General features: G+C 46.9%; 1 protein-coding gene across 1 annotated transcript; it reads right to left on the minus strand.

Annotated features, from left to right (window-relative positions):
• Positions 1-15705: 15705 nt before the first annotated feature.
• On the minus strand, positions 15706-20037 carry LOC139226812 (protein phosphatase 1 regulatory subunit 27-like). The gene is made up of 3 exons (XM_070857850.1): positions 19622-20037; positions 18784-18934; positions 15706-16672 (listed from the first exon to the last, which is right to left on the minus strand). Exons 1-3 carry the CDS (start codon positions 19800-19802, stop codon positions 16549-16551), a joined length of 456 nt encoding a protein of 151 aa, XP_070713951.1. The 5' UTR covers positions 19803-20037; the 3' UTR covers positions 15706-16548.
• Between the last annotated feature and the right edge of the window lie 2737 nt (positions 20038-22774).

The following is a 22774-nucleotide window of genomic DNA, read 5'->3' on the forward strand; positions in this document are numbered from 1 at the left end:
GAAAGCCATATAAGGAGATATTAGGACAGATGACAAAAGGCTTGGTGGAAGAGGTAAGTTTTAAGGAGCGTCTTAATGGAGGAAGAAGCAGTGGCGAGGAGCCAAGATTTAGGGAGGGAATTCCAGAGCTGAAGGCACAAATGGTGGAGCGATTAAAATCGGGGCTGTTGGAAAGGCGGAGCACAGAGGTCGAGGGGGATTATAGAGGAGGGTACAGAGATACGGCGGGGCAAGGCCATGGAGGCAACTGCTTCAGGATAGAAGGGGGAGAGTCAGCTACCGTATAATTTGTGCACAGCACAATCCCACACACAGCAATGTGGTAATGATCAGACTAACAGCAAGCCTTAACGTACTGCAATGATTGCAATGTGTGTTGTCCACACTACTTGCACAGCGCGCTTAGCAGCTGCACACACTAACATGGCTGTAACACTCCAGCACGAAAGAAAAAGACTTGCATTTATATAGCACCTTTCACGACCCCTGGACGTCTCAATGCGCTTTACAGCCAATGAAGCACTTTTTTTTGAGGATAGTCACTGTTGTAATGTGGGAAACATACAGCATGGACTCGAACTCTACTCTGATTAATACATCCTGCTATTTAAAGGAACCCGTACAGTTTCTCCCACTGCAAAGTAGACTATTATTTGACATTAGCCAGCGAAATGATTGAGATCATTCAAAAAAGGAAGAACGGCCTGTGAGTAAAAGGGTGTTCAGTCTATTGCAGGCTCCTGGTATCATGCAGAGACTGAGTGTAGTCATGGGTGATACGGTGGCTGAAAGCGGGTAGTTACTGGATGGACAGCTGCAGCACATGCTTCAGTGATGTAATGTTATCCAAACAAATATCTTGTTGCCAAGTAGCGGGCATGAACCAATTTAAGAATGGGCGTGGAGAGGACGGTCGGACCATATTCCAGGGCTGTTTATGCACAGCCCTCCTTGCAGCTGTCTCCCTCTGTAAACCCCACCCCTCAAGCCAGCTTTCCAGAAGTGCTACTGCACCGTAGACTCATAGAATAGTACAGCACAGAAGGAGGCCATTCGACCCATCAAGTCTATGCCAGCTCTTTCCCAGAGCAATCCAGTTAGTCCGCCATACCCCTGCAACTTTTTCCATCCTCGATATTTTTCTCCCACCCCGTTCATCGGGAATCCGTTATTTCATCGCTTTCGTTGTTGCGCCTTCAGTCGCCTCAGCCCCGATGCCGCAACACACCTGCAAAAAGAACTTGCATTTATATAGCGCCTTTCACAACCACAGGATGTCCCTAGGTTCACAGTCAATGAAGCACTTTTGGGGTGTAGTCACTGTTGTAATGTGGGAAATGCAACAGCTAATCTGTGCACAGCAAGCTCCCACAAACAGCAATGTGATAATGACCAGATAATCTGTTTTACTGATGTTAGTCGAGGGGATAAATATTGGCCAGGGCACCGGGGAGAACTCCTCCACTCTTCTTCCAACAGTGCCACGGGACCTTTAATGCCCACCCGAGGGGGCAGACGTGGCCTCGGTTTAACGTCTCATCCAAAAGACGGCACCTCCGACAGTGCAGCACTCCCTCAGTAGTGCATTGAATATGTGCTCAAGTCTCTGGAGTGGGATTATGAAGCCTCAACCTTCTGATTCAGAGGCAAGAGTGCTACCCACTGAGCCAAGGCTGACATACAGTAAATATTAGTAGCGTTATATTATCTGCTTTTAGTGAGAGGTGCTGAGACCATGTTGAACATGAATTGAACACTGCTCAGATTATTTATGTGCTAATTTGAAGAGAGACTGATGAAGGACTATTTAAAAGACCGCACAGTTTCCATGAAGTATCTTACCTGATTTCTCTCCAGCAGCTGCAAGAGTGGCAGAGACTAAGGCAGCAGGGAACAGAGATGAAATACTATGCTGGTGTGGAAACGTGTGATAGTAGCTCCCCTAGGTGCCTCAGTTGGTAGCCATTGTAATACCCTTCCTCCTGTATGGCTCAGAGACATGCACCATGTACAATAGACACCTCAAGTTGCTGGAGAAATACCACCAATGATGTCTCTGCAAGATCCTACAAATCCCCTGGGCGGACAGGCGCACCAACATTAGTGTCCTCGACCAGGCCAACATCCCCAGCATTGAAGCGCTGACCACACACTTGATCAGCTCCGCTGGGCAGGCCGCATGCCAGACACGAGACTCCCAAAGCAAGCGCTCTACTTCACGGCAAACGAGCCAAAGGTGGGCAGAGGAAACGGTTACAAGGACATCCTCAAAGCCTCCCTGATAAAGTGCAACATCCCCTACTGACACCTGAGAGTCCCTGGCCAAAGACCGCCCTAAGTGGAGGAAGTGCATCCGGGAGGGCGCTGAGCACCTCGAGTCTCGTCGCCGAGAGCATGCAGAAATCAAGCGCAGGCAGCGGAAAGAACTTACGGCAAACCTGTCCCACCCACCCCTTCCCTCAACGACTATCTGTCCCACCTGTGATAAGGACTGTGGTTCTCGTATTGGACTGTCCAGTCACCTAAGGACTCATTTTAAGAGTGGAAGCAAGTGTTCCTCGATTCTGAGGGACTGCCTATGATGATGATGATGATGATGATGGAACAAACTTGGTTAGGTCCCAGGTTCGAATCCTACTTTGCTGAGTTAGCAGTTCTCAGTCAGGGCAGTGAAAGGGTTCATTTCAATTGGCCTCTGTGGCTCAAGTTCATAAAGTTCGACGACACCTCCCAAACCCGCGACCTCCACCATCCAGATTCTAGAAGGACAAGGGCAGCCTGACAAAGGGAGCACCACCACCTCCAAGTTCCCCTAGAAGTCACAAACCATCCTGACTTGAACATATATCGCCATTCCTTCATCGTCAAAATCCTGGAACTCCCTCCCTAACAGCACTGTGGAAGCACCTTCACCACACGGGACTGCAGCGGTTGCCGGCCTTGCCACTGATGCCTACATCCCATGAATGATTAAAGGAAAAATGATCGTCTTTCTTCTTGTACGATTGAGGTACAATCAGACAGTAACCAATCAACACCACCCAATCATGTCTTGCCCCTTGACTCCTGCTCGCATAGTTGCAAGTGCTCCTCAGCAGCACCCGTTGTTCTTGTGTTGGGTAGAGTTCCTGATGGTCAGCCTCTCGCTCTTTTCCCTCGTGTCTTCCACTTCCATGTTTTGTGGCACTAGTCAGTAAGAGTTAAATCGGCCAGGGTTCCCAGTCCTGGTTGCTATCCAGCAACCCCTGGTGGAAGTGCATGTGTGGGGAAGGTCTGGTGGGGAACAGGACTGGGGTGCCTTGATGCACGCTGCAGTCCTGTCACGGACAGGACCCACATGGGAATAACATCTGCTTGCGGGTGGTACCAGAGGGCAACACACACTCACAGGGACTCAGTGACCTTGCGAGATGAGTGAAGGGAGAAAACGAGGGAGAAAAACACCTGCATCGTGTGGGGTCGATCCCATCACTTTGTTAATGGGCAACAAAACTGCAAGGCCTGTCTGTAGCAATTACTAGGACTTTGTCAGCGCCACTGATCGAATGCAATTGCTGCACTGTACCGATACAATCAGCAGTCTCACTGGGCCTTTGATTGTTCACTGTTTATCCACAAACTCCAAAGCATTTGAGATCAATTCATGAGCAAAATGCAATTTGAGTCCAAATGTTCTTAACCATGGCTCTGCTGAGTTGTCTGAGTCCGTTACGGTCATGAACATACTGAATGTAACCAAATCCGATTCCGAACCTAACTCAGCTTTTATTTTGTACTCTTGTATTCTTTACAGCGAAAACAAAAGACAATGGAGAAAATTACTCACATGTCTTTTAACATCAATTTTCTCCCATTCTCTTCTGAAGGTTTATTGATCTATCCTGGATCAGGGTTCCCCTACACTCTGCTACTTTACCCAGGTGAGCTTATAATGAGCGGTGACTAACTCCGGCATCAACCTCGGCACCATCAACGGACACGACAGCAGCACACCCAGCCCAGTCGACCCGGCAAAGTCCTCCTCACTAACATAGAAACAAAGAAAATAGGTGCAGGAGTAGGCCATTCGGCCCATTCAATATGATCATGGATGATCATTCACCTCAGTACTCCTTTCCTGCTTTCTCTCCATACCTCTTGATCCCTTTAGCCGTAAGGGTTATATCTAACTCCCTCTTGAATATATCCAATGAACTGGCATCAACAACTCTCTGCAGTAGGGAATTCCACAAGTTAACAACTCTCTGAGTGAAGAAGTTTCTCCTCATCTCAGTCCTAAATGGTTTACCCCTTATCCTTAGACTATGTCCCCTGGTTCTGGACTTCCCCAACATCGGGAACATTCTTCCTGCATCTAACCTATCCAGTCCCGTCAGAATTTTACATGTTTCTATGAGAGCCCTCTCATCCTTCTAAACTCCAGTGAATACAAGCCCAGTCGATCCAGTCTCTCCTCATATGTCAGTCCAGCCATCCCGGGAATCAGTCTGGTGAAACTTTGCTGCACGCCCTCAATAGCAAGAGCGTCCTTCCTCAGATTAGGAGACCAAAACTGAACACAATATTCCAGGTGAGGCCTCACCAAGGCCCTGTACAACTGCAGTAAGACCTCCCTGCTCCTATACTCAAATCCCCTAGCTATGAAGGCCAACATACCATTTGCCTTCTTCACTGCCTGCTGTACCTGCATGCCAACTTTCAATGACTGATGAACCATGACACCCAGGTCTCGTTGCACCTGCCCTTTTCCAAATCTGCCGCCATTCAGATAATATTCTGCCTTCGTGTTTTTGCCACCAAAATGGATAACCTCACATTTATCCACATTATACTGCATCTGCCACTCGTTTGCCCACTCAACTAACCTGTCCAAGTCACCCTGCAGTCTTTTAGCGTCCTCCTCACAGCTCACCCCGCCACCCAGCTTAGTGTCATCTGCAAACTTGGAGATATTACACTCAATTTCCTCATCCAAATCATTAATATATATTGTAAATAGCTGAGGTCCCAGCACTGAGCCCTGCGGCACCCCACTAGTCACTGCCTGCCATTCTGAAAAGGACTCGTTTATCCCGACTCTCTGCTTCCTGTCTGCCAACCAGTTCTCTATCCCGTCAGTACATTATCCCCAATACCATGTGTTTTGATTTTGCACACCAATCTTTTGTGTGGGACCTTGTCAAAAGCTTTTTGAAAGTCCAAATACACCACATCCACTGGTTCTCCCTTGTCCACTCTACTAGTTACATCCTCAAAAAATTCTAGAAGATTTGTCAAGCGGGATTTCCCTTTCATAAATCCATGCTGACTTGGAGCAATCCTGTCACTGCTTTCCAAATATGCTGCTATTTCATCTTTAATAATTGATTCCAACATTTTCCCCACTACTGATGTCAGGCAAACCGGTCTATAATTACCAGTCTTCTCTCTCCCTCCCTTCTTAAAAAGTGGTGTTACATTAGCTACCCTCCAGTCCATAGGAACTGATCTAGAGTCGATAGACTGTTGGAAAATGATCACCAATGCATCCATTATTTCTTAAGTACTCTGGGATGCAGACTATCAGGCCCCGGGGATTTATCGGCCTTCAATCCCATCAATTTCCCTAACACAATTTTCCGCCTAATAAGGATTTCCTTCAGTTCCTCCTTCTCACTAGACCCTCGCTCCCTTAGTATTTCCGGAAGGTTATTTGTGTCTTCCTTCGTGAAGACAGAACCAAAGTATTTGTTTAACTGGTCTGCCATTTCTTTGTTCCCCATTATAAACTCACCTGAATCTGACTGCGAGGGACCTACGTTTGCCTTCACTAATCTTTTTCTCTTCACTTATCTATAGAAGCTTTTTCAGTTAGTTTTTATGTTGCCAGCAAGCTTCCTCTCATACTCTATTTTCCCCCTCCTAATTACACCCTTTGTCCTTCTCTGCTGAATTCTAAATTTCTCCCAGTCCTCAGGTTTGCTGCTTTTTCTGGCCAATTTATATGCCTCTTCCTTGGATTTAACGCTATCCTTAATTTCCCTTGTTAGCCACGATTAAGCCACCTTCCCCATTTTATTTTTACTCCAGACAGGAATGTACAATTGTTGAAGTTCATCCATGTGATCTTTAAATGTTTGCCATTGCCAATCCATCGTCAACCCTTTAAGTATCACTCACCAGTCTATTCTAGCCAATTCACGTCTCATACCATCGATGTTACCTTTCCTTAAGTTCAGGATCCTAGTCTCTGAATTAACTGTGTCACTCTCCATCTTAATAAAGAATTCTACCATACTATGGTCACTCTTCCCCAAGGGGCCTCGCACAACAAGATTGCTAATTAGTCCTTTCTCATCACACATCACCCAGTCTAGGATGGCCAGCTCTCTAATTGGCTCCTCGACATATTGGTCTAGAAAACCATCCCTAATACACTCCAGGAAATCCTCCTCCACCGTATTGCTACCAGTTTGATTAGCCCAATCAATATGTAGATTAAAGTCGCCCATGATAACTGCTGTACCTTTATTGCACACATCCCTAATTTCTTGTTTGATGTTGTCCCCAACCTCACTAATATTGTTTGGTGGTCAGTACACAACTCCCACTAGTGTTTTCTGCCCTTTGGTATTCCGTAGCTCCACCCATACCGATTCCATATCATCCAAGCTAATGTCCTTCCTTACTATTGCATTAATTTCCTCTTTAACCAGCAACGCCACCCCACCTCCTTTTCCTTTCTGTCTATCCTTCCTAAATGTTGAATACCCCTGGATGTTGAGTTCCCAACCTTGGTCACCCTGGAGCCATGTCTCTGTGATGCCAATTATATTATATTCGTTTACTGCTATCTGCGCAGGTAATTCATCCAGCTTATTGCGAATACTCCTCGCATTGAGGCACAGAGCCTTCAGGCTTGTCTTTTTAACACACTTTGCCCCTTTAGAATTTTGCTGTAATGTGGCCCTTTTTGCTTTTTGCCTTGGGTTTCTCTGCCCTCCACTTTTACTTCTCCTCTTTCTATCTTTTGCTTCTGCCCCCATTCTACTTTCCTCTGTCTCCCTGCATAGGTTCCCATCCCTCTGCCATATTAGTTTAACCCCTCCCCAACAGCACTAGTAAACACTCCCCCTAGGACATTGGTTCCGGTCCTGCCCAGGTGCAGGACATCTGGGGACTTGTGCCAACATTGGCAGAGCTGTCCCACAGACTAGTGTGTGCAACAGCCTGACACAGTCACACTCACAGAATCATACCTTTCAGCCAATGTCCCAGACTCCTCCATCACCAGCCCTGGGTATGACCTGTCCCACTGGCAGGACAGACCCACTAGAGGGGAGGTACAGTGGTATGCAGTCACGATGGAGTTGCCCTGGGAGTCCTCAACATTGACTCCAGACCCCATGAAGTCTCATGGCTTCAGGTTAAGCATGGGCAAGGTCAACCTCCTGCTGATTACCACCGAGTGCCCTCCCTCAGCTGATGAATTAGTACTCCTCCATGTTGAACCCCACTTGGAAGAATCACTGAGAGTAGCAAGGGCACAGAGTGTACTCTACATGGGGGACTTCAATGTCCATCACCAAGAGTGGCTCGGTAGCACCACTACTGACCGAGCTGACCGAGTCCTGAAGGACAGAGCTGCCAGACTGGGCCTGCAGCAGGTGGTGAGAGAACCAACATGAGAGAAAAACCTATTTGGCCTCGTCCTCACCAATCTATCTGCCGCAGATGCATCTGTCCATGACAGCGTTGATAGCAGTGATCACCGCGCAGTCATTGTGGAGATGAAGTTCCGTCTTCACACTGAGGACACTCTCCATCGTGTTGTGTGGCACTACCACCGTGCTAAATGGGATAGATTCAGAACAGATCTAGCAGCTCAAAACTGGGCATCCGTACGGTGCTGTAGGCCATCAGCAGCAGCACAATTGTATTCCACCACAATATGTAACCTCATGGCCCGGCATATCCCTCACTCTACCATTAACATCAAGCCAGGGGACCAACCCTGGTTCAATGAGGAGTGCAGAAGAGAATGCCAGGAGCAGCACTAGGCGGACCTGAAAATGAGATACCAATCTGGAGAAGCTGCAACACAGGACTACATGCATGCTAAGCAGTGGAAGCAGCATGCTATAGACAAGGCTAAGCGATCCCACAATCAACACATCAGATCAAAGCTTTGCAGTCCTGCCACATCCAGTCGTGAATGGTTGTGGACAATTAAACAACTAATGGGAGGAGGAGGTTCCACAAATATCAATGATGGCAGAGCCCAGCACGTGAGTGCAAAAGACAAGGCTGAAGCATTTGCAACCATCTTCAGCCAGAAGTGCCGAGTGGATGATCCATATCGGCCTCCTCCTGCTGTTCCAACCATAAGAACATAAGAAATAGGAGCAGGAGTAGGCCATACAGCCCCTCGAGCCTGCTCCACCATTTAATACGATCATGGCTGATCCGATCATGGACTCAGGTCCACTTCCCTGCCCACTCCCCATAACCCCTTATCGGTTTCATTTATTTAATCACCCAGCTTCCACAGCTCTCCGAGGCAACGAATTCCACAGATTTACAACCCTCAGAGAGAAGAAATTTCTCCTCATCTCTGCTTTAAATGGGCGGCCCCTTATTCTAAAACTGTGCCCTCTAGTTCGAGTCTCCCCCATCAGTGGAAACATCCTCTCTGCATCCACCCTATCAAGCCCCCTCATAATCTTATACATTTCGATAAGATCACCTCTCATTCTTCTGAATTCCAATGAGCAGAGGCCCAACCTACTCAACCTTTCCTCATAAGTCAAACCCCTCATCTCTGGAATCAACCTAGTGAACCTTCTCTGAACTGCCTCCAAAGCAAGTATATCTTTTCTTAAATATTGAAACCAAAACTGTACGCAGTATTCCAGGTGTGGCCTCACCAGTATCCTGTATAGCTGTAGCAAGACTTAGCTGCTTTTATACTCCATCCCCTTTGCAATAAAGGCCAAGATTCCATTGGCCTTCCTGATCACTTGCTGTACCTGCATACTAACCTTTTGTGTTTCATGCACAAGTACCCCCAGGTCCCGCTGTACTGCAGCACTTTGCAATCTTTCTCCATTTAAATAATAACTTGCTCTTCGATTTTTTTCTGCCAAAGTGCATGACCTCACACTTTCCAACATTATACTCCATCTGTCAAATTTTTGTCCACTCACTTAGCCTGTCTATGTCCTTTTGCAGATTTTTTGTGGCCTCCTCACACATTGCTTTTCTTCCCATCTTTGTATCGTCAGCAAACTTGGCTACGTTACACTCAGTCCCTTCTTCCAAGTCATTAATATAGATTGTTAATAGTAAACAAAAGCCAGTCTTCAGCCAATTTGATTCACTCCACGTGATATCAGGAAGCAGCTGAGCACACTGGATGCAGCAAAGGCTATGGGCCCCGACGATATCCTGGCTGTCATGCTGAAGACTTGTGCTCCAGAATTAGCCACCCCTCTAGCCAAGCTGTTCCAGTACAGCTATAACACTGGCATCTACCCGACAATGTGGAAAACTGCCCAGGTATGTCCTGTCCACAAAAAGCAGGACAAATCCAATCCGGCCAATTACCGCCCCATCATCATCATCATCATAGGCAGTCTCTCGAAGTCAAGGAAGACATGCTTCCACTCTAAAAGTGAGTTCTCAGGTGACTGTACAGTCCAATGCAGGAATTACAGTCTCTGTCACAGGTGGGCCAACAATGGTTGAATGAAAGGTGAGTGGGGACTACTCTCAATCATCAGCAAAGCAGCACTCACCAATAACCTGCTCACTGATGCTCTGTTTGGGTTCCGCCAGGACCACTCGGCTCCAGATCTCATTACAGCCTTGGTCCAAACATGGACATAGGAGCTGAATTCCAGAGGTGAGGTGAGAGTCACTGCCCTCGACATCAAGGCAACATTTGACCGAGTGTGGCATCAAGGAGCCCGAGTAAAACTGAAGTCAGTGGGAATCAGGGGGAAACTCTCCACTGGGCTGGGGTCCTACCTGGCACAAAGGCAGATGGTTGTGGTGGTTGAAGGTCAATCATCTCAGCCCCAGGATATCGCTACGTTCGGGCAGTGTCCTAGGCCCAACCATCTTTAGGTGATTCATCAATGACCTTCCTCCATCATAAAGTCAGAAGTGGGGAAGTTCGCTGATGATTGAACATTGTTCAATTCCATTCGCAACTCAGACAATGGAGCAGTCCATGCCCACATGCAGCAAGACCTGGGCAACATTCAGGCTTGGGCTGATAAGTGGAAGTTACATTCACAACACATAAGTGCCAGGCAATGACCATCTCCAACAAATGAGAGTCTAACCACTTCCTCTTGATATTCAATGGCATTACTTCGCCGTATCCCCCACCAATAACTTTCTGGGGATCACCATTGACCAGAAACTTAACTGGACCAGCCATATAAATACTGTGGCAACAAGAACGGGTCAGAGGCTGGGTATTCTGCGGCGAGTGTCTCACCTCCTGATTCCCCAAAGCCTTTCCACCATCTACAAGACACAAGTCAGGAGTGTGATGGAATACTCTCCACTTGCCTGGATGAGTGCCACTACAACAACACTCAAGAAGTTCGCCACCATCCAGGACAAAGCAGCCAGCTTGATTGGCACCCCATCCACCACCTTCAACATTCACTCCCTCAACCACCGGCACAGCATGGCTGCAGTGTGCACCATTGAGAAGATGCACTGCAGCTACTCGCCAAGGCTTCTTCAGCAGCACCTCCCAAATCCGTGACTTCTACCACCTAGAAGTCAAGGCCAGCAGGCGCATGGGAACACCATCACCTGCAAGTTCCCCTCCAAGTTACACACCATCCTGTCTTGGAAATATATCGCCGTTCCTTCATCATCACTGGATCAAAATCCTGGAACTCCCTCCCTAACAGCACTGTGGGAGCACCTTCATCACACGGACTGCAGCGGTTCAAGAAGGCAGCTCACCACCACCTTTTCAAGGGCAATTAGGGATGGGCAATAAATGCTGGCCTTGCCAGCGACGCCCACATCCCAGAACGAATAAAAAACATTTTTTGACCAGATGGGGATCCCAGTCCCAATGTGTGTGCATTTTCCAGCACAGGGTCAATCTGAGTTCACTTGGGCTAAATGGTTGGGAGTGGGAACCCTTGGCTAATTATCCTCCTATGCCTAAGCCTCTGCACCCTGCTATATGGCTCAATCCCACAGTACATTCATCAACTGAGCCTTTGAAGCATTTGTCCAAATTTTCTTAGCATCTTTTTTCTTGATTCTGCTGTTTATAATACACAGGACTGTAACTCGGTCTCATGTCCATTCATCTTTGACAGTAGAACAAACAGCTCTTCATCTAGTGGAATACCTTTGGGCAGCAGAAAACTGGTGGTTCAAATAATCGACCCTTCCAAACCTCCCATCAGGTTCCTTATTGTGAAGCTAGCAGTAATAGTCCAGCATCCCCTTCACTAACAGGACTCCAACAAATGTTCTTTTTTAAACCTGCCATGGTTTCCCATTCTACTTGGAGTGCATGTCCACAGAACTCTTTTTGTGAGAAAATTAAAACATTAAATCATTAAATCGTGTCCCCCCCCCACCGATCTGGGGGGCGCACCAAACATTTCCAAGGCCCTTTTTTTGTGTGTGTGTTTTTTTTTTAGTTTTTTTTTGGGCACTAAAATCATATATATTTTTTTTTTCTCCAAGTGCCCCCTATAAAAGGGGAGGGGGACACTAAAAACACCGGCAATTAAAACAAATTAAACTTTAAAACATAAAATCAAATTAAAATTTGGTTGCCGGGCGTGACGATGCACTCCAGTCCCTCCGGTGCTGCATGTCCACAGATCCCTGAAGGTAGCATGTCAGGTGTATAAGGTGGTTAAGAAGGCATACGGAATGTTTGCCTTTATTAGCCAAGGCATAGAATACAAGAGAAGGGGGGTTATGCTTGAACTGTATAAAACACTGGTTAGGCCACAGTTGGAACACTGCGTGCAGTTCTGGTCACCGCATTACAGGAAGGATGTGATTGCACTGGAGAGGGTACAGAGGAGATTTACGAGGATGTTGCCGGGAATGGAGAATCTAAGCTATGAAGACAGATTGGATAGGCTGGGTTTATTTTCCTTGGAACAGAGGAGGCTGAGGGGAGACCTCATTGAGGTCTATAAAATTATGAAGGGCCTAGATATAGTGGATAGAAAGGGCCTATTTCCCTTAGCAGAGGGGTTAACAACCAGGGGGCATAAATTTAAAGCAATTGGCAGAAGGCTTAGAGGGGATTTGAGAGGAAATGTCTTCACCCAGAGGATGGTGGGGGTCTGGAACTCACTGCCTGAAAGGGGGTAGAGGCAGAAACTCTCATCACATTTAAAAAATACTTGGATATGCACCTGAAGTGCCGTAACCTACAGGGCTACGGACCTGGAGCTGGAAAGTGGGACTAGGCTGGGTAGCCTCTTGTCGGCTGGCGCGGACACGATGGGCCGAAATGGCCTCCTTCTGTGCTGTAAATGTCTATGATTCTATGATTATCACATTGCTGTTTGTGGGAGCTTGCTGTGTGCAAATTGGCTGCCGCATTTCCCACATTACAACAGTGACTACATTTTAAAAATATTTCCTTGGCTGTAAAGCGCTTTGGGATGCTTGAGGTCGTGAAAGACGCTATATAAATGCAAGTCTTATATATATTGTAGTAATGTGTGAATTGCACCCCTACCTTAGAGCTGATGCCACCTTCCGCTACATCTACTGGATATTCAAACTGTGTCATTCCAAAGGGAATATAGATGTTGGAACAGTGGCCTTTTCATTGGACAGTGTTATAGATCATTACCACTGCTCCAATTTTTCAAAAGGTGCTGGTAATGGTTGTGTTGTTGCCATGTCATCATCATCATCATCATAGACAGTCCCTCGGAATCGAGGAAGACTTGCTTCCACTCTTAAAATGAGTTCTTAGGTGGCTGAACAGTACAATACGAGAACCACAGTCTCTGTCACAGGTCGGACAGATAGTCGTTGAGGGAAAGGGTGGGTGGGACTGGTTTGCCGCACGCTCTTTCCGCTGCCTGCGCTTGTTTTCTGCATGCTCTCGGCGACGAGACTCGAGATGCTCAGCGCCCTCCCGGATGCACTTCCTCCACTTAGGGCGGTCTTGGGCCAGGGACTCCCAGGTGTCGGTGGGGATGTCGCACTTTATCAGGAAGGCTTTGAGGGTGTCCTTGTAGCGTTTCCTCTGCCCACCTTTGGCTCGTTTGCCGTGAAGGAGCTCCGAGTAGAGCGCTTGCTTTGGGAGTCTCGTGTCTGACATGCGAACAATGTGGCTCACCCAACGGAGCTGATCAAGTGTGGTCAGTGCTTCAATGTTGGGGATGTTGGCCTGGTCGAGGACACTAATGTTGGTGCGTCTGTCCTCCCAGGGCATTTGTAAGATCCATGTTGCTATTTATATCTATTCCAGACCCACCTTTTGTCTCTTCGCTGGTCACATTGCCATCCACATTTGCCTCGCACCTTCGTGCTTTTTGTCATTTAATCTCTCCCGCCTGCTACCCTATCACAGATCTCGTTCCTCCCCTCCCCACTTTCCCTGGCTCTGTAACTTTTACCAGTTCTGACGAAAGGTCATCGCATGAAACGTTAACTCTGTTTCTCGCTCCACAGATGCTGCCTGACCTGCTGAGTATTTCCAGCATTTTCTGTTTATATTTCAGATTTTGATCACCCACAGTATTTTGTTTTTGTGTTTACAGGCAGTGCTTTCCTGGGACAGTAAAGTCCCAAAGCCTGCAGAGGACAAAGCCTGTATCCCAGCATCAATTGCTTTGCATTGTTGGATCAGAAATTCCTTGTGAATGATAATTGGGTGCTTATTGATATCAACACACTTATGTGATATTAAAACACTTTTTTTTAAAAGGTTCTCGTGATATACTGGTCCAATAGCTAGACCTTGCTTAAAGGAATGTCCACCCTACTTTAGAAAGCACGCCAAGATTATTAGTTGACTTGTGACCAGAAGCCACAACTAACTTTTCAGAATGCTGCTATTATGTTGCACCGACGTTGCATTTACTGCGTTGTCAACTTATACTTAACAGATGCGCTGTAAAAGTTCCCTGGGTTCATTACAGCCGAGAGACCGGTCTGCCCGCACGCGAACACCACGTATTCACATACTTTCCCACAGGAGCCAAGAAAATAGCAACAGGAATGGACCCCCTGACCGACTCCTCTCTCTCGCCCCAGGGCGCTGTAACTATTTGTGCCCACACCGCTGTTGCAGTTAGCTCAGCCCAAAGCTGGGATCTCGTGGTCTGTGTTGCTATGTTACGCTGAGCCATTGGGGAGCCAAAGCATGTGTATTAGTTGGAGGTTCTCCTTAAGCTCCAGAGAGACTGAAGCTGTGCCTTCATGGCAAACAAGCCCCAGGTGGGCAGAGGAAACGTTTCAAGGACACCCTCAAAGCCTCCCTGATAAAGTGTAACATGCCCACTGACACCTGGGAGTCCCTGGCCAAAGATTGCCCTAAGTGGAGGAAGTGCATCCGGGAGGGCGCTGAGCACCTCGAGTCTCATCGCCAAAAGCATGCAGAAATCAAGCGCAGGCAGCAGAAAGAGCAAACCAGTCCCACCCACCCCTTCCGTCAACGACTATTTGTCCCACCTGTGACAGGGACCATGATTCTTGTATTGGATGTTCAGCCACCTAAGAACTAATTTTAAGAGTGGAAGCAAGTCTTCCTCAATTCCGAGGGACTGCCTATGATGATGATGGCTCAGTGGAAAGCACCCTCACCTCTGAGTCAGAAGATTGTGGGTTCAAGTCCCACTCCAGAGACTTGAGCATAAAAATCTCGGCTGACACTCCAGTGCAGTGCTGAGCAAGTGCTGCACTGTCAGAGGTGCTGTCTTTTGGATGAATTCTTAAACTGAGCCTTGTCTGCTCTCAGGTGGATGTAAAAGATCCCATGGCATTATTTCAAAGAAGAGCAGGGGAGTTATCCCTGGTGTCCTGGCCATTGTTTATTCCTCAATCAACATCGCAAAAAAAAATGATTATCTGGTCATTATCACATTGCGTTTCCTACATTACAGCAGTGACTACACTTCAACATTACTTCATTGAACTGGGTTTCAAACTGGTGCAATGAAAGTCTCTTTCTGCCATCTTTAAAGTTCCTTTGTGACCTGTGTCTGGAAATGCATCCTAGACTAATTCCTCCTAGGTGCAAGTTCACAGTACAGTCCACAGTCCGGCACCAATCCCAATGGACGCTAACATGACAACTTCACTCAGAAGCTACAAAAATGATTAATGCAGGAAACTGAAATGCCAGACTGGAATTGCAGCCGATACCCTTCTGTGGTTGGGACATATTTCGCGGCAGCATAAAAGGAGCTTTAACACTTATCCTTTGCTGTACTAGACCTGGAAGTGTTTGATGCTGACACCGGATGTGATGCAAAAAAGTGAAAGATGTTTAATTCTATAGCATAAAAAATGAATTTTAAAAGTTTTTAAAAACTGAACAATTTATGAAAAGCATCAAATGGTAAGAGTAAAGCTTATTTTTGGATTAGATGACTTATTAAAGAGGGTGTAAAAGATTACACTTTTATCAACAGACAGATAATTGGCACACTGAAGTGTCACATACAAGATAATAAAACAAAAAAACTAGAAGTCAACTTTCGCAACTATTAGTAACAAAATGTCGAACTTTATTGATTTATAAATATACAAAACATGGTCCAGTACATATTATTACAACATCATCTTGCATTTATATAACGTAGTAAAACATCCCAAGGGGTGTAATCAGGCTAAAGAAGGTGATGTTAGGAGAGGTGACTAAAGGCTTGGTTAAAGAGGTAGGTTTTAAGGCAGGTGTTGAAGGAGGAGAGAGAGAGGCGGAGAAGTTTAGGAAGAGACATCCAGATATAATTGGTAACTTTAGTATTTAAAATTCAGCAAACATTGCTCACCACACAGTTTTAAAATTTCACACTCTGACATAAAGGAGTGAGCTGTTTTCTAACTAAATGGTACTAATTGCAACAATATTTAGAAACAAGTTAATGATTATGCTGGATATGTCGAAAGCAGTGTGGGGGGGGTGGGGGGGCATCACCGCAAATTAAGACTCGAGTGCATGTAGGACTTGTTATTTTTCAGTTCATAACAAGGAGCTGGCAAAAGTGGTCAGTCCTAAATGCTGGTGCTGGAAGTCTGAAACTCTGACATCAATACACCTTGCAGCAGAAATAAGGTATTTTTAAAAATCATCAGTAACCTCTCGATAGCATCGTTTAAAATCACTGGAGCAATGTTATTCGTAAAGCCAAGAAACAAAAGGAAATAAGCTCAGAGTAGCTATGTAGGTCCTCGACCAAGTTCTGCACCTCACAATCCTCTCCTAGTTGGTGCAGAAATGCTGACGCCTTCTCTCCAGAATCACAGCTGAACTGAAGATTTGTTCCAGTCTCTGTTCCAGTCAGGATACATTGTGCAGCAGTGGAATACGCCATCCCTTCAAACGGCCCCTCTCAGCGCAAACAGCACCCGTAGTTTGATGTCTTCAGGGTCAATGAGGTCATTGGGCACCTCACCGTCATCATTCACCATGTCCACCTGGGCTCCCTGGGAGAGCAGGTATCTGCAAGTGTCAGAGGTCAAATTAAACACTGATGCAAAAAAAACCATCTAATACATGGTTTCTACACAAGATCTAGGGCTTTATTGTTCCTATAGAAAGACTTGCATTAATAGATCATCTTTCACAACTTCAGGATGTCCCAAATCGCCGAACAGCCAATGAAGTATTTTTGGAGTTGAGTCACTTTTGTAATGTAGGAAACGCGGCAGCCAATTTTTTGCACACAGTAAGCTCCCACAAACAGCAATGTGATAATCATCTGATAAGCTGTATATTTTTTAGCTGTTGGATAAGGGATAAATATTGTCCCCCAGAACACCGGGGAAAACGCCACTGCTCTTCTTCGAATAATGCCATGGGAAACTTTACATCTGAGAGAGCAGACAGGGCCTCCCTTGGGTTAATATCTGATCTGAAAGATGGCACCTCCGACAGTGCAGCGCTCCCTTGGTACTGCACTGGGAGGTGGCAGCCTAGATTTTGTGCTCATGTCTCTGGAATGGGGCTTGAACCCACGACCTTCTGACTCCAAGAAGCAAGACTGCTCGCACGTTCATCGCTGAAAGTTCAGCGAGCATGAAGTAATCGTCGGGCAGAGACTGGGCCTGTAGCAATCAAGGTATTGGTGAGGCCACACCTGGAATACTGCGTGCAGTTTTGGTTTCCATATTTACGAAAGGATATACTTACTTTGGAGGCAGTTCAGAGAAGGTTCACTCGGTTGATTCCAGGGATGAGGGGGTTGACTTATGAGGAAAGGTTGAGTAGGTTGGGCCTCTACTCATTAGAATTCAGAAGAATGAGAAGTGATCTTATCGAAACGTATAAGATTATGAGGGGGCTTGACAAGGTGGATGCAGAGAGGATGTTTCCACTGATGGGGGAGACTAGAACTAGAGGGTATGATCTTAGAATAAAGGGCCACCCATTTAAAACTGAGATGAGGAGAAATTTCTTCTCTCAGAGGGCTGTAAATCTGTGGAATTTGCTGCCTCAGAGAGCTGTGGAAGCTGGGACATTAAATAAATTTAAGACAGAAATAGACAGTTTCTTAAACGATAAGGGGTTATGGGGAGCGGGCGGGGAAGTGGAGCTGAGTCCATGATCAGATCAGCCCTGATCTTATTGAATGGCGGAGCAGGCTCGAGGGGCCGTATGGCCTACTCCTGTTCCTATTTCTTATGTTTTTATGAAGCCTCGGCTTATTCATTATTTACAAACAAAACACTGGTTTTAAGAATTCCTGCTACTCTCACAAGGATGTCGGGTCAAATATAGGCAACGGTGAGCAATCGGCTCAATGAACATATTATCCAGCAACAACCTCACTGCCCCTCAGAGTGAGTCGAAGGGAGGTGGGACATGTTGGGCAAGAGGTGGGGGAGAAAATGAATATGTTAAATAAATTAAATCATACGGTGAGGTGTAGTCACGATCAAAAAGAAGGGTTTTGAGCAGGTTTTCCAAAGTAAAATGGGAGGTGGCAAGACCGATAGATCTGGAGAGCTGCTTTAGAAGGGAGGGGCGCAGTTGCCATAGAAGCAGACAGCGATGGTACAACAGGGGCAGCTGGCAATGAGTCATCAGCTGGTATTAGACAGGCTGGCGGACAATATATCAAAAGAAAAAAGTAGACTGTAATGTAGGGAACACAGCAGCCAATTTGCGCACAGCAAGCTCCCACAAACAGCAAGATGATAATGACCAGATAATCTGTTTTTGTTATGTTGATTGAGGGATAAATATTGGCCAGGACACCGGGGATAACTCCTCCGCTCTTCTTCGAAATAGTGCTGTGGGATCTTTTACGCCCATCTGAGAGAGCAGACGGGGCACCGGTTTAACGTCTCATCCGAAAGACGGCACCTCCGACAGTGCAGCGCTCCCTCAGCACTGCACTGGAGTATCAGCCTGGATTATGTGCTCAAGTGTCGAGAGTGAGACTTGAGCCCACAACCTTCTGCCTCAGAGTGCTACCCACTGGGCCACAGCTGTCATTACATGGACAAGAGGCGGTGAGAGGGACAGGAAACGGATTGGTATTTTCAATGTTTAATCTACTTTCCCAAACGATGTGACTGTCTGCATTGATGTTAAAAGTCTGTGCTTACTTTGCAATGTCTGTGTGTCCATCGCTGCAGGCCATGTGTAGAGGTGTCCAGCCGTTCTCGTCTCTCTGGTGAACATCAGCCCCGTATTTGATGAGCAGTTTTACACAGTCCAGGTTCCCGGACAGCACGGCTTCGTGCAGAGCTGCCATTCCTGAAATTAGAATGCAGGCCAACCGTTTGAAAAATAATGTTTCCAAGATCACTGTTAAAAAAATGTTTTTCATAGCACAAGAATAAATCTATGAGCCGAGTAAACACAATGTATTGCAGTCTGTACAGCTCACATGGAGTGAGAGAGACTGCACCAGACACAAAACATCAAACGGGCAAAGAGGTTATCCGCAGAAGAAACATAGAAAATAGGTGCAGGAGTAGGTCATTCTGCCCTTTGAGCCTGCACCACCATTCAATATGATCATGGCTGAGTTCAACGAGTCCGTGATGTTGAACGTGGGGAAATCTCACAACTGCCCGGCTGGAAGTTGCCCCCAGTTTAAGTTACGATTAAAAAGACACGCATTGAGAACTGAGAGCAGTGTGTAACATTGGAGACCTGTGCAAGTGTGACAGTGCTGTGCTGTAATGTAATGACGGCTCTTTCCACATAAAACTACACATTGCGTTACAACCTCATTATATTTCTGCATCCATTCTGTATTTTCCTGTAAGGCTGCATTTAATGACAATTGAACTGGATGCACGGGTCGTTTGATTTTAACTCAAATAAAGGGCACTGAAAATGATTAAAAAGTGGAAGGTGCCCCCAGCGAGGACAGGGAGACCCCCCCCTCCTCTCTCTCTCTCTCTGGGACAGGTGTTGTCATTGGGCTACACTCACCCGACAGGTATAAGGTGTCCAGCTTCACCTTTCTTGCTCTGATGAAGCGCCCAACCTGCTCGAGGTCACCCTGGCGGATGTGATCCTGGAAGACGATGTCATTGGGGAAGCGCACGGTGCGGGCGGGCTTGAGGCTGGCCGAAGGGACGGCGTACCTGGACAGGGTCGAGTTGTATTTCATCGCAATGGCTAAGATTATAAAGGAGAAGCAGTCAACTGGAGAAATAAGAGCGAGCTGCCCTTTTCCCCCTCTGGATAGCGGCGCTGCCGGCTTTAACTCTGCCCCCACACTGCACTGACCTTTATACTGCACCCACTCTATTTATAGGGACCTTGCCTCATTGACCGGGGGTGGGGGCGGTGCCTGCCACCTCTCCCCACCCGTCTCACTATCCTCAATCCTCGGGCTCAGTTGCAGAGTCACTGAGGGGAGGAGGAGGAGGAAGGGGCTTATTTTAGAATCGCCTCATTCGCCCACGTGTTGCACCATTAAAGGGAATGAATGAAGTTGGGAAATGCTGCCTTTGCCCTTGGTGAGGGAGGGAGGGGGTGGGAGGGAGTGGGTGATCTGAGACCCCTCCCCCCTCCCACACACACATAATGTAACACCCCAAGTCTCTTAGATCTCACCATCATCTAACCCCCCCTCCCCTGGGCCTTGTTCGTCCTCCTTCTGTTAACTGATAGTACGCAAAAATATGTCTCGTTATTAGATTACCGCCACTGAGCTCCCAGGGCAGCTCAGGGGCTGAGCTTGTAGTAGGTTATACAAGGCAGATTACACAGTGTTGCAATTATCCTGTTTACAGTCCATCTTGTTGTCTACTTTTGGTCTCTGTGTAGGGACGGGCTGTTCCCGGCCCAACATAACAGGGGGAGGGGGGGGGGGGGGCAAGTGTCAGCGGAGGAGGTGCGAGAGTTGGGGTTCTGTCATTTAAAGAAAGTTACATAGAAAGTGCACGTGGTATGTATGAGGCAAGATGAATATTGACCGAGATGCAATCACAGATACAAGATGACCAAAACCATGCATTGGGCAGTGTGCCTACTGTGAGTTCTTTTAACATATCTGTCAGTATTAATTCATTAAGAAGGACAATCTCTCATTTTGTGTAATTTGTTTCAATGTATATTACTTTCCGAAACAAACAATCTTCAACAACCTCATAAAAACATGAATTAGGGCAGGTGTAGGCCATACGGCCCCTCGAGCCTGCTCCGCCATTCAATAAGGTCATGGCTGATCTTCGACCTCAATTCCACTTTCCCGCCCGATCCCCATATCCCTTAATTTCCCTAGAGTCCAAAAATCTATCGACCTCGGCCTTGAATATAAAAGATTCAACATCCACTGCCCTTTGGGGTGGAGAATTTCAAATAATCACAACCCTCATCTCAGTCCTAAATGGCCGACCTCTTATCCTGAGACTATGCAGAGTGTCAGCTGTGGCTCAATTGATCGCATCGTGGCCCCGTGAACTGTGAGAGAACACCTCCACAGGTCAGGAGGATAAAAGAGCGCGAGCTGTTCCAAGTGTGCGACAGCTTCGAGGTGGGCGATTGAGTGATGTCATCAGGACCCAGGTCACCGTTTGGAGCGTGGGCAGGAGCATCGGCGGGGCCCTGGTACAGCAGAGGAGCAGGAAGGTCGTGGTGGAGGTTCAGCGAGTGTTCGAGGCGGAGAAGCGATGAGGGATCATGGCTGAGATTCGGTGGGTAATCGTGGCGGAGGTCCGGCGAATCTTTGGTGCGGAGGTGCGGCCGGAAGATCGTGGCGGAGATGCGGTGAGTGATTTGTGGGGGAGGAGCGCTGAGAGATCGTGACGGATGTGCGGCGAATGAGGGTACGGGGCCCAGGGGCAGCACGGCCCAGCCCACACTGCGATATGTGTACGCACTAGGTCCGTGCAGCAGAGCAGGCATCCAGTCATCCTGGTTAATCCTTGCCACTGGATAAAGGCCTAGCTGTCAAGCCCGTGTTGTGGCTGGTGTGCAACAGTCACCACACGTTAAAAAAAATCCAAGCACAGGCATCTTCCACCCACTCAATTGGAGTTCAGGACTGGAACATCGGGTCCTTCATTGAAACATCTGTGAATTCGTGGAAGCAAGTCATCCTCATTCGAGGGACCGCCGATGATGCGTTTATAACACTTGCGCCTCTGAATCAAAAGGTTGTGGGTTTAAGTTCCACTCCAGAGACCTCAGCACATAATCTGCACTGTCGGAGGTGCTGTCTTTCAGTTGAGATGTTAAACTGAGGCCCCGTCTGCACTTTGAGGTGGACATAAAAGATCTCACTATTTGAAGAAGAGCAGTGGTGGTCTCCCCAGTGTCCCGGCCAATATTTAGCTTTCAAACAGAGGACCTGGTTATGTCTTTCCTTGCTGTTTGTGGGAGCTTGCTGTGCACAAATTAGCTGCAGCGTTTTCTACATTACAAGTGACTACACTACAAAAGTACTTCATTGGCTGTGAAGTGCTTTTGGACGTCCTGCAGTTATAAATGGCACTATATAAATGCAAGTCTTTTTTTGTTCTCATACCAAATCCCTCTGCTTTTAATCCTACTCGAGTTAACACTCTTAAATAAGCAGATATTTTTAGTACCAGCATTTACGGGAAAACAAGAAAGACTTGGATTTATATAGCACCTTTCCCGACCACCAAACATCTCAAAACATTTTACAGCCAATGAAGTACTTTTGGAGTGTCGTCTCTGTTGTAATGTGGAAAATGTAGCAGCCAATTTGCACTCAAACAAGCTCCCACAAACAGCAATGTGATAATGACCACTTAATGTTTTTTTGTTACATTGATGGAGGGATAAATGTTGACCAGGACACCGGGGATAACTCCCCTGCTCTTCTTCGAAATAGTGTCATGCGATCTTTTACATCCACCCGAGAGCAGACGGAGCCTCAGTTTAATGTCTCATCCAAAAGACGGCACCTCCAACAGTGCTACGGCACTTCAAGTATATATTCAAGTACTTTTTAAATGTGATGAGGGTTCCTGTCTACCACCCTTTCAGGCAGTGAGTTCCAGACCCCCGCCACCCTCTGGGTGAAAACATTTCTCCTTAACCCCCCTCTAATCCTTCCAGCTACTTTTGATTTTCATTCAAAATCTAAATTTGCTTTTTTCCCCCCTT

Source organism: Pristiophorus japonicus, chromosome 16 (genome assembly GCF_044704955.1).
Source record: "Pristiophorus japonicus isolate sPriJap1 chromosome 16, sPriJap1.hap1, whole genome shotgun sequence".
NCBI lineage: Eukaryota > Metazoa > Chordata > Chondrichthyes > Pristiophoridae > Pristiophorus > Pristiophorus japonicus.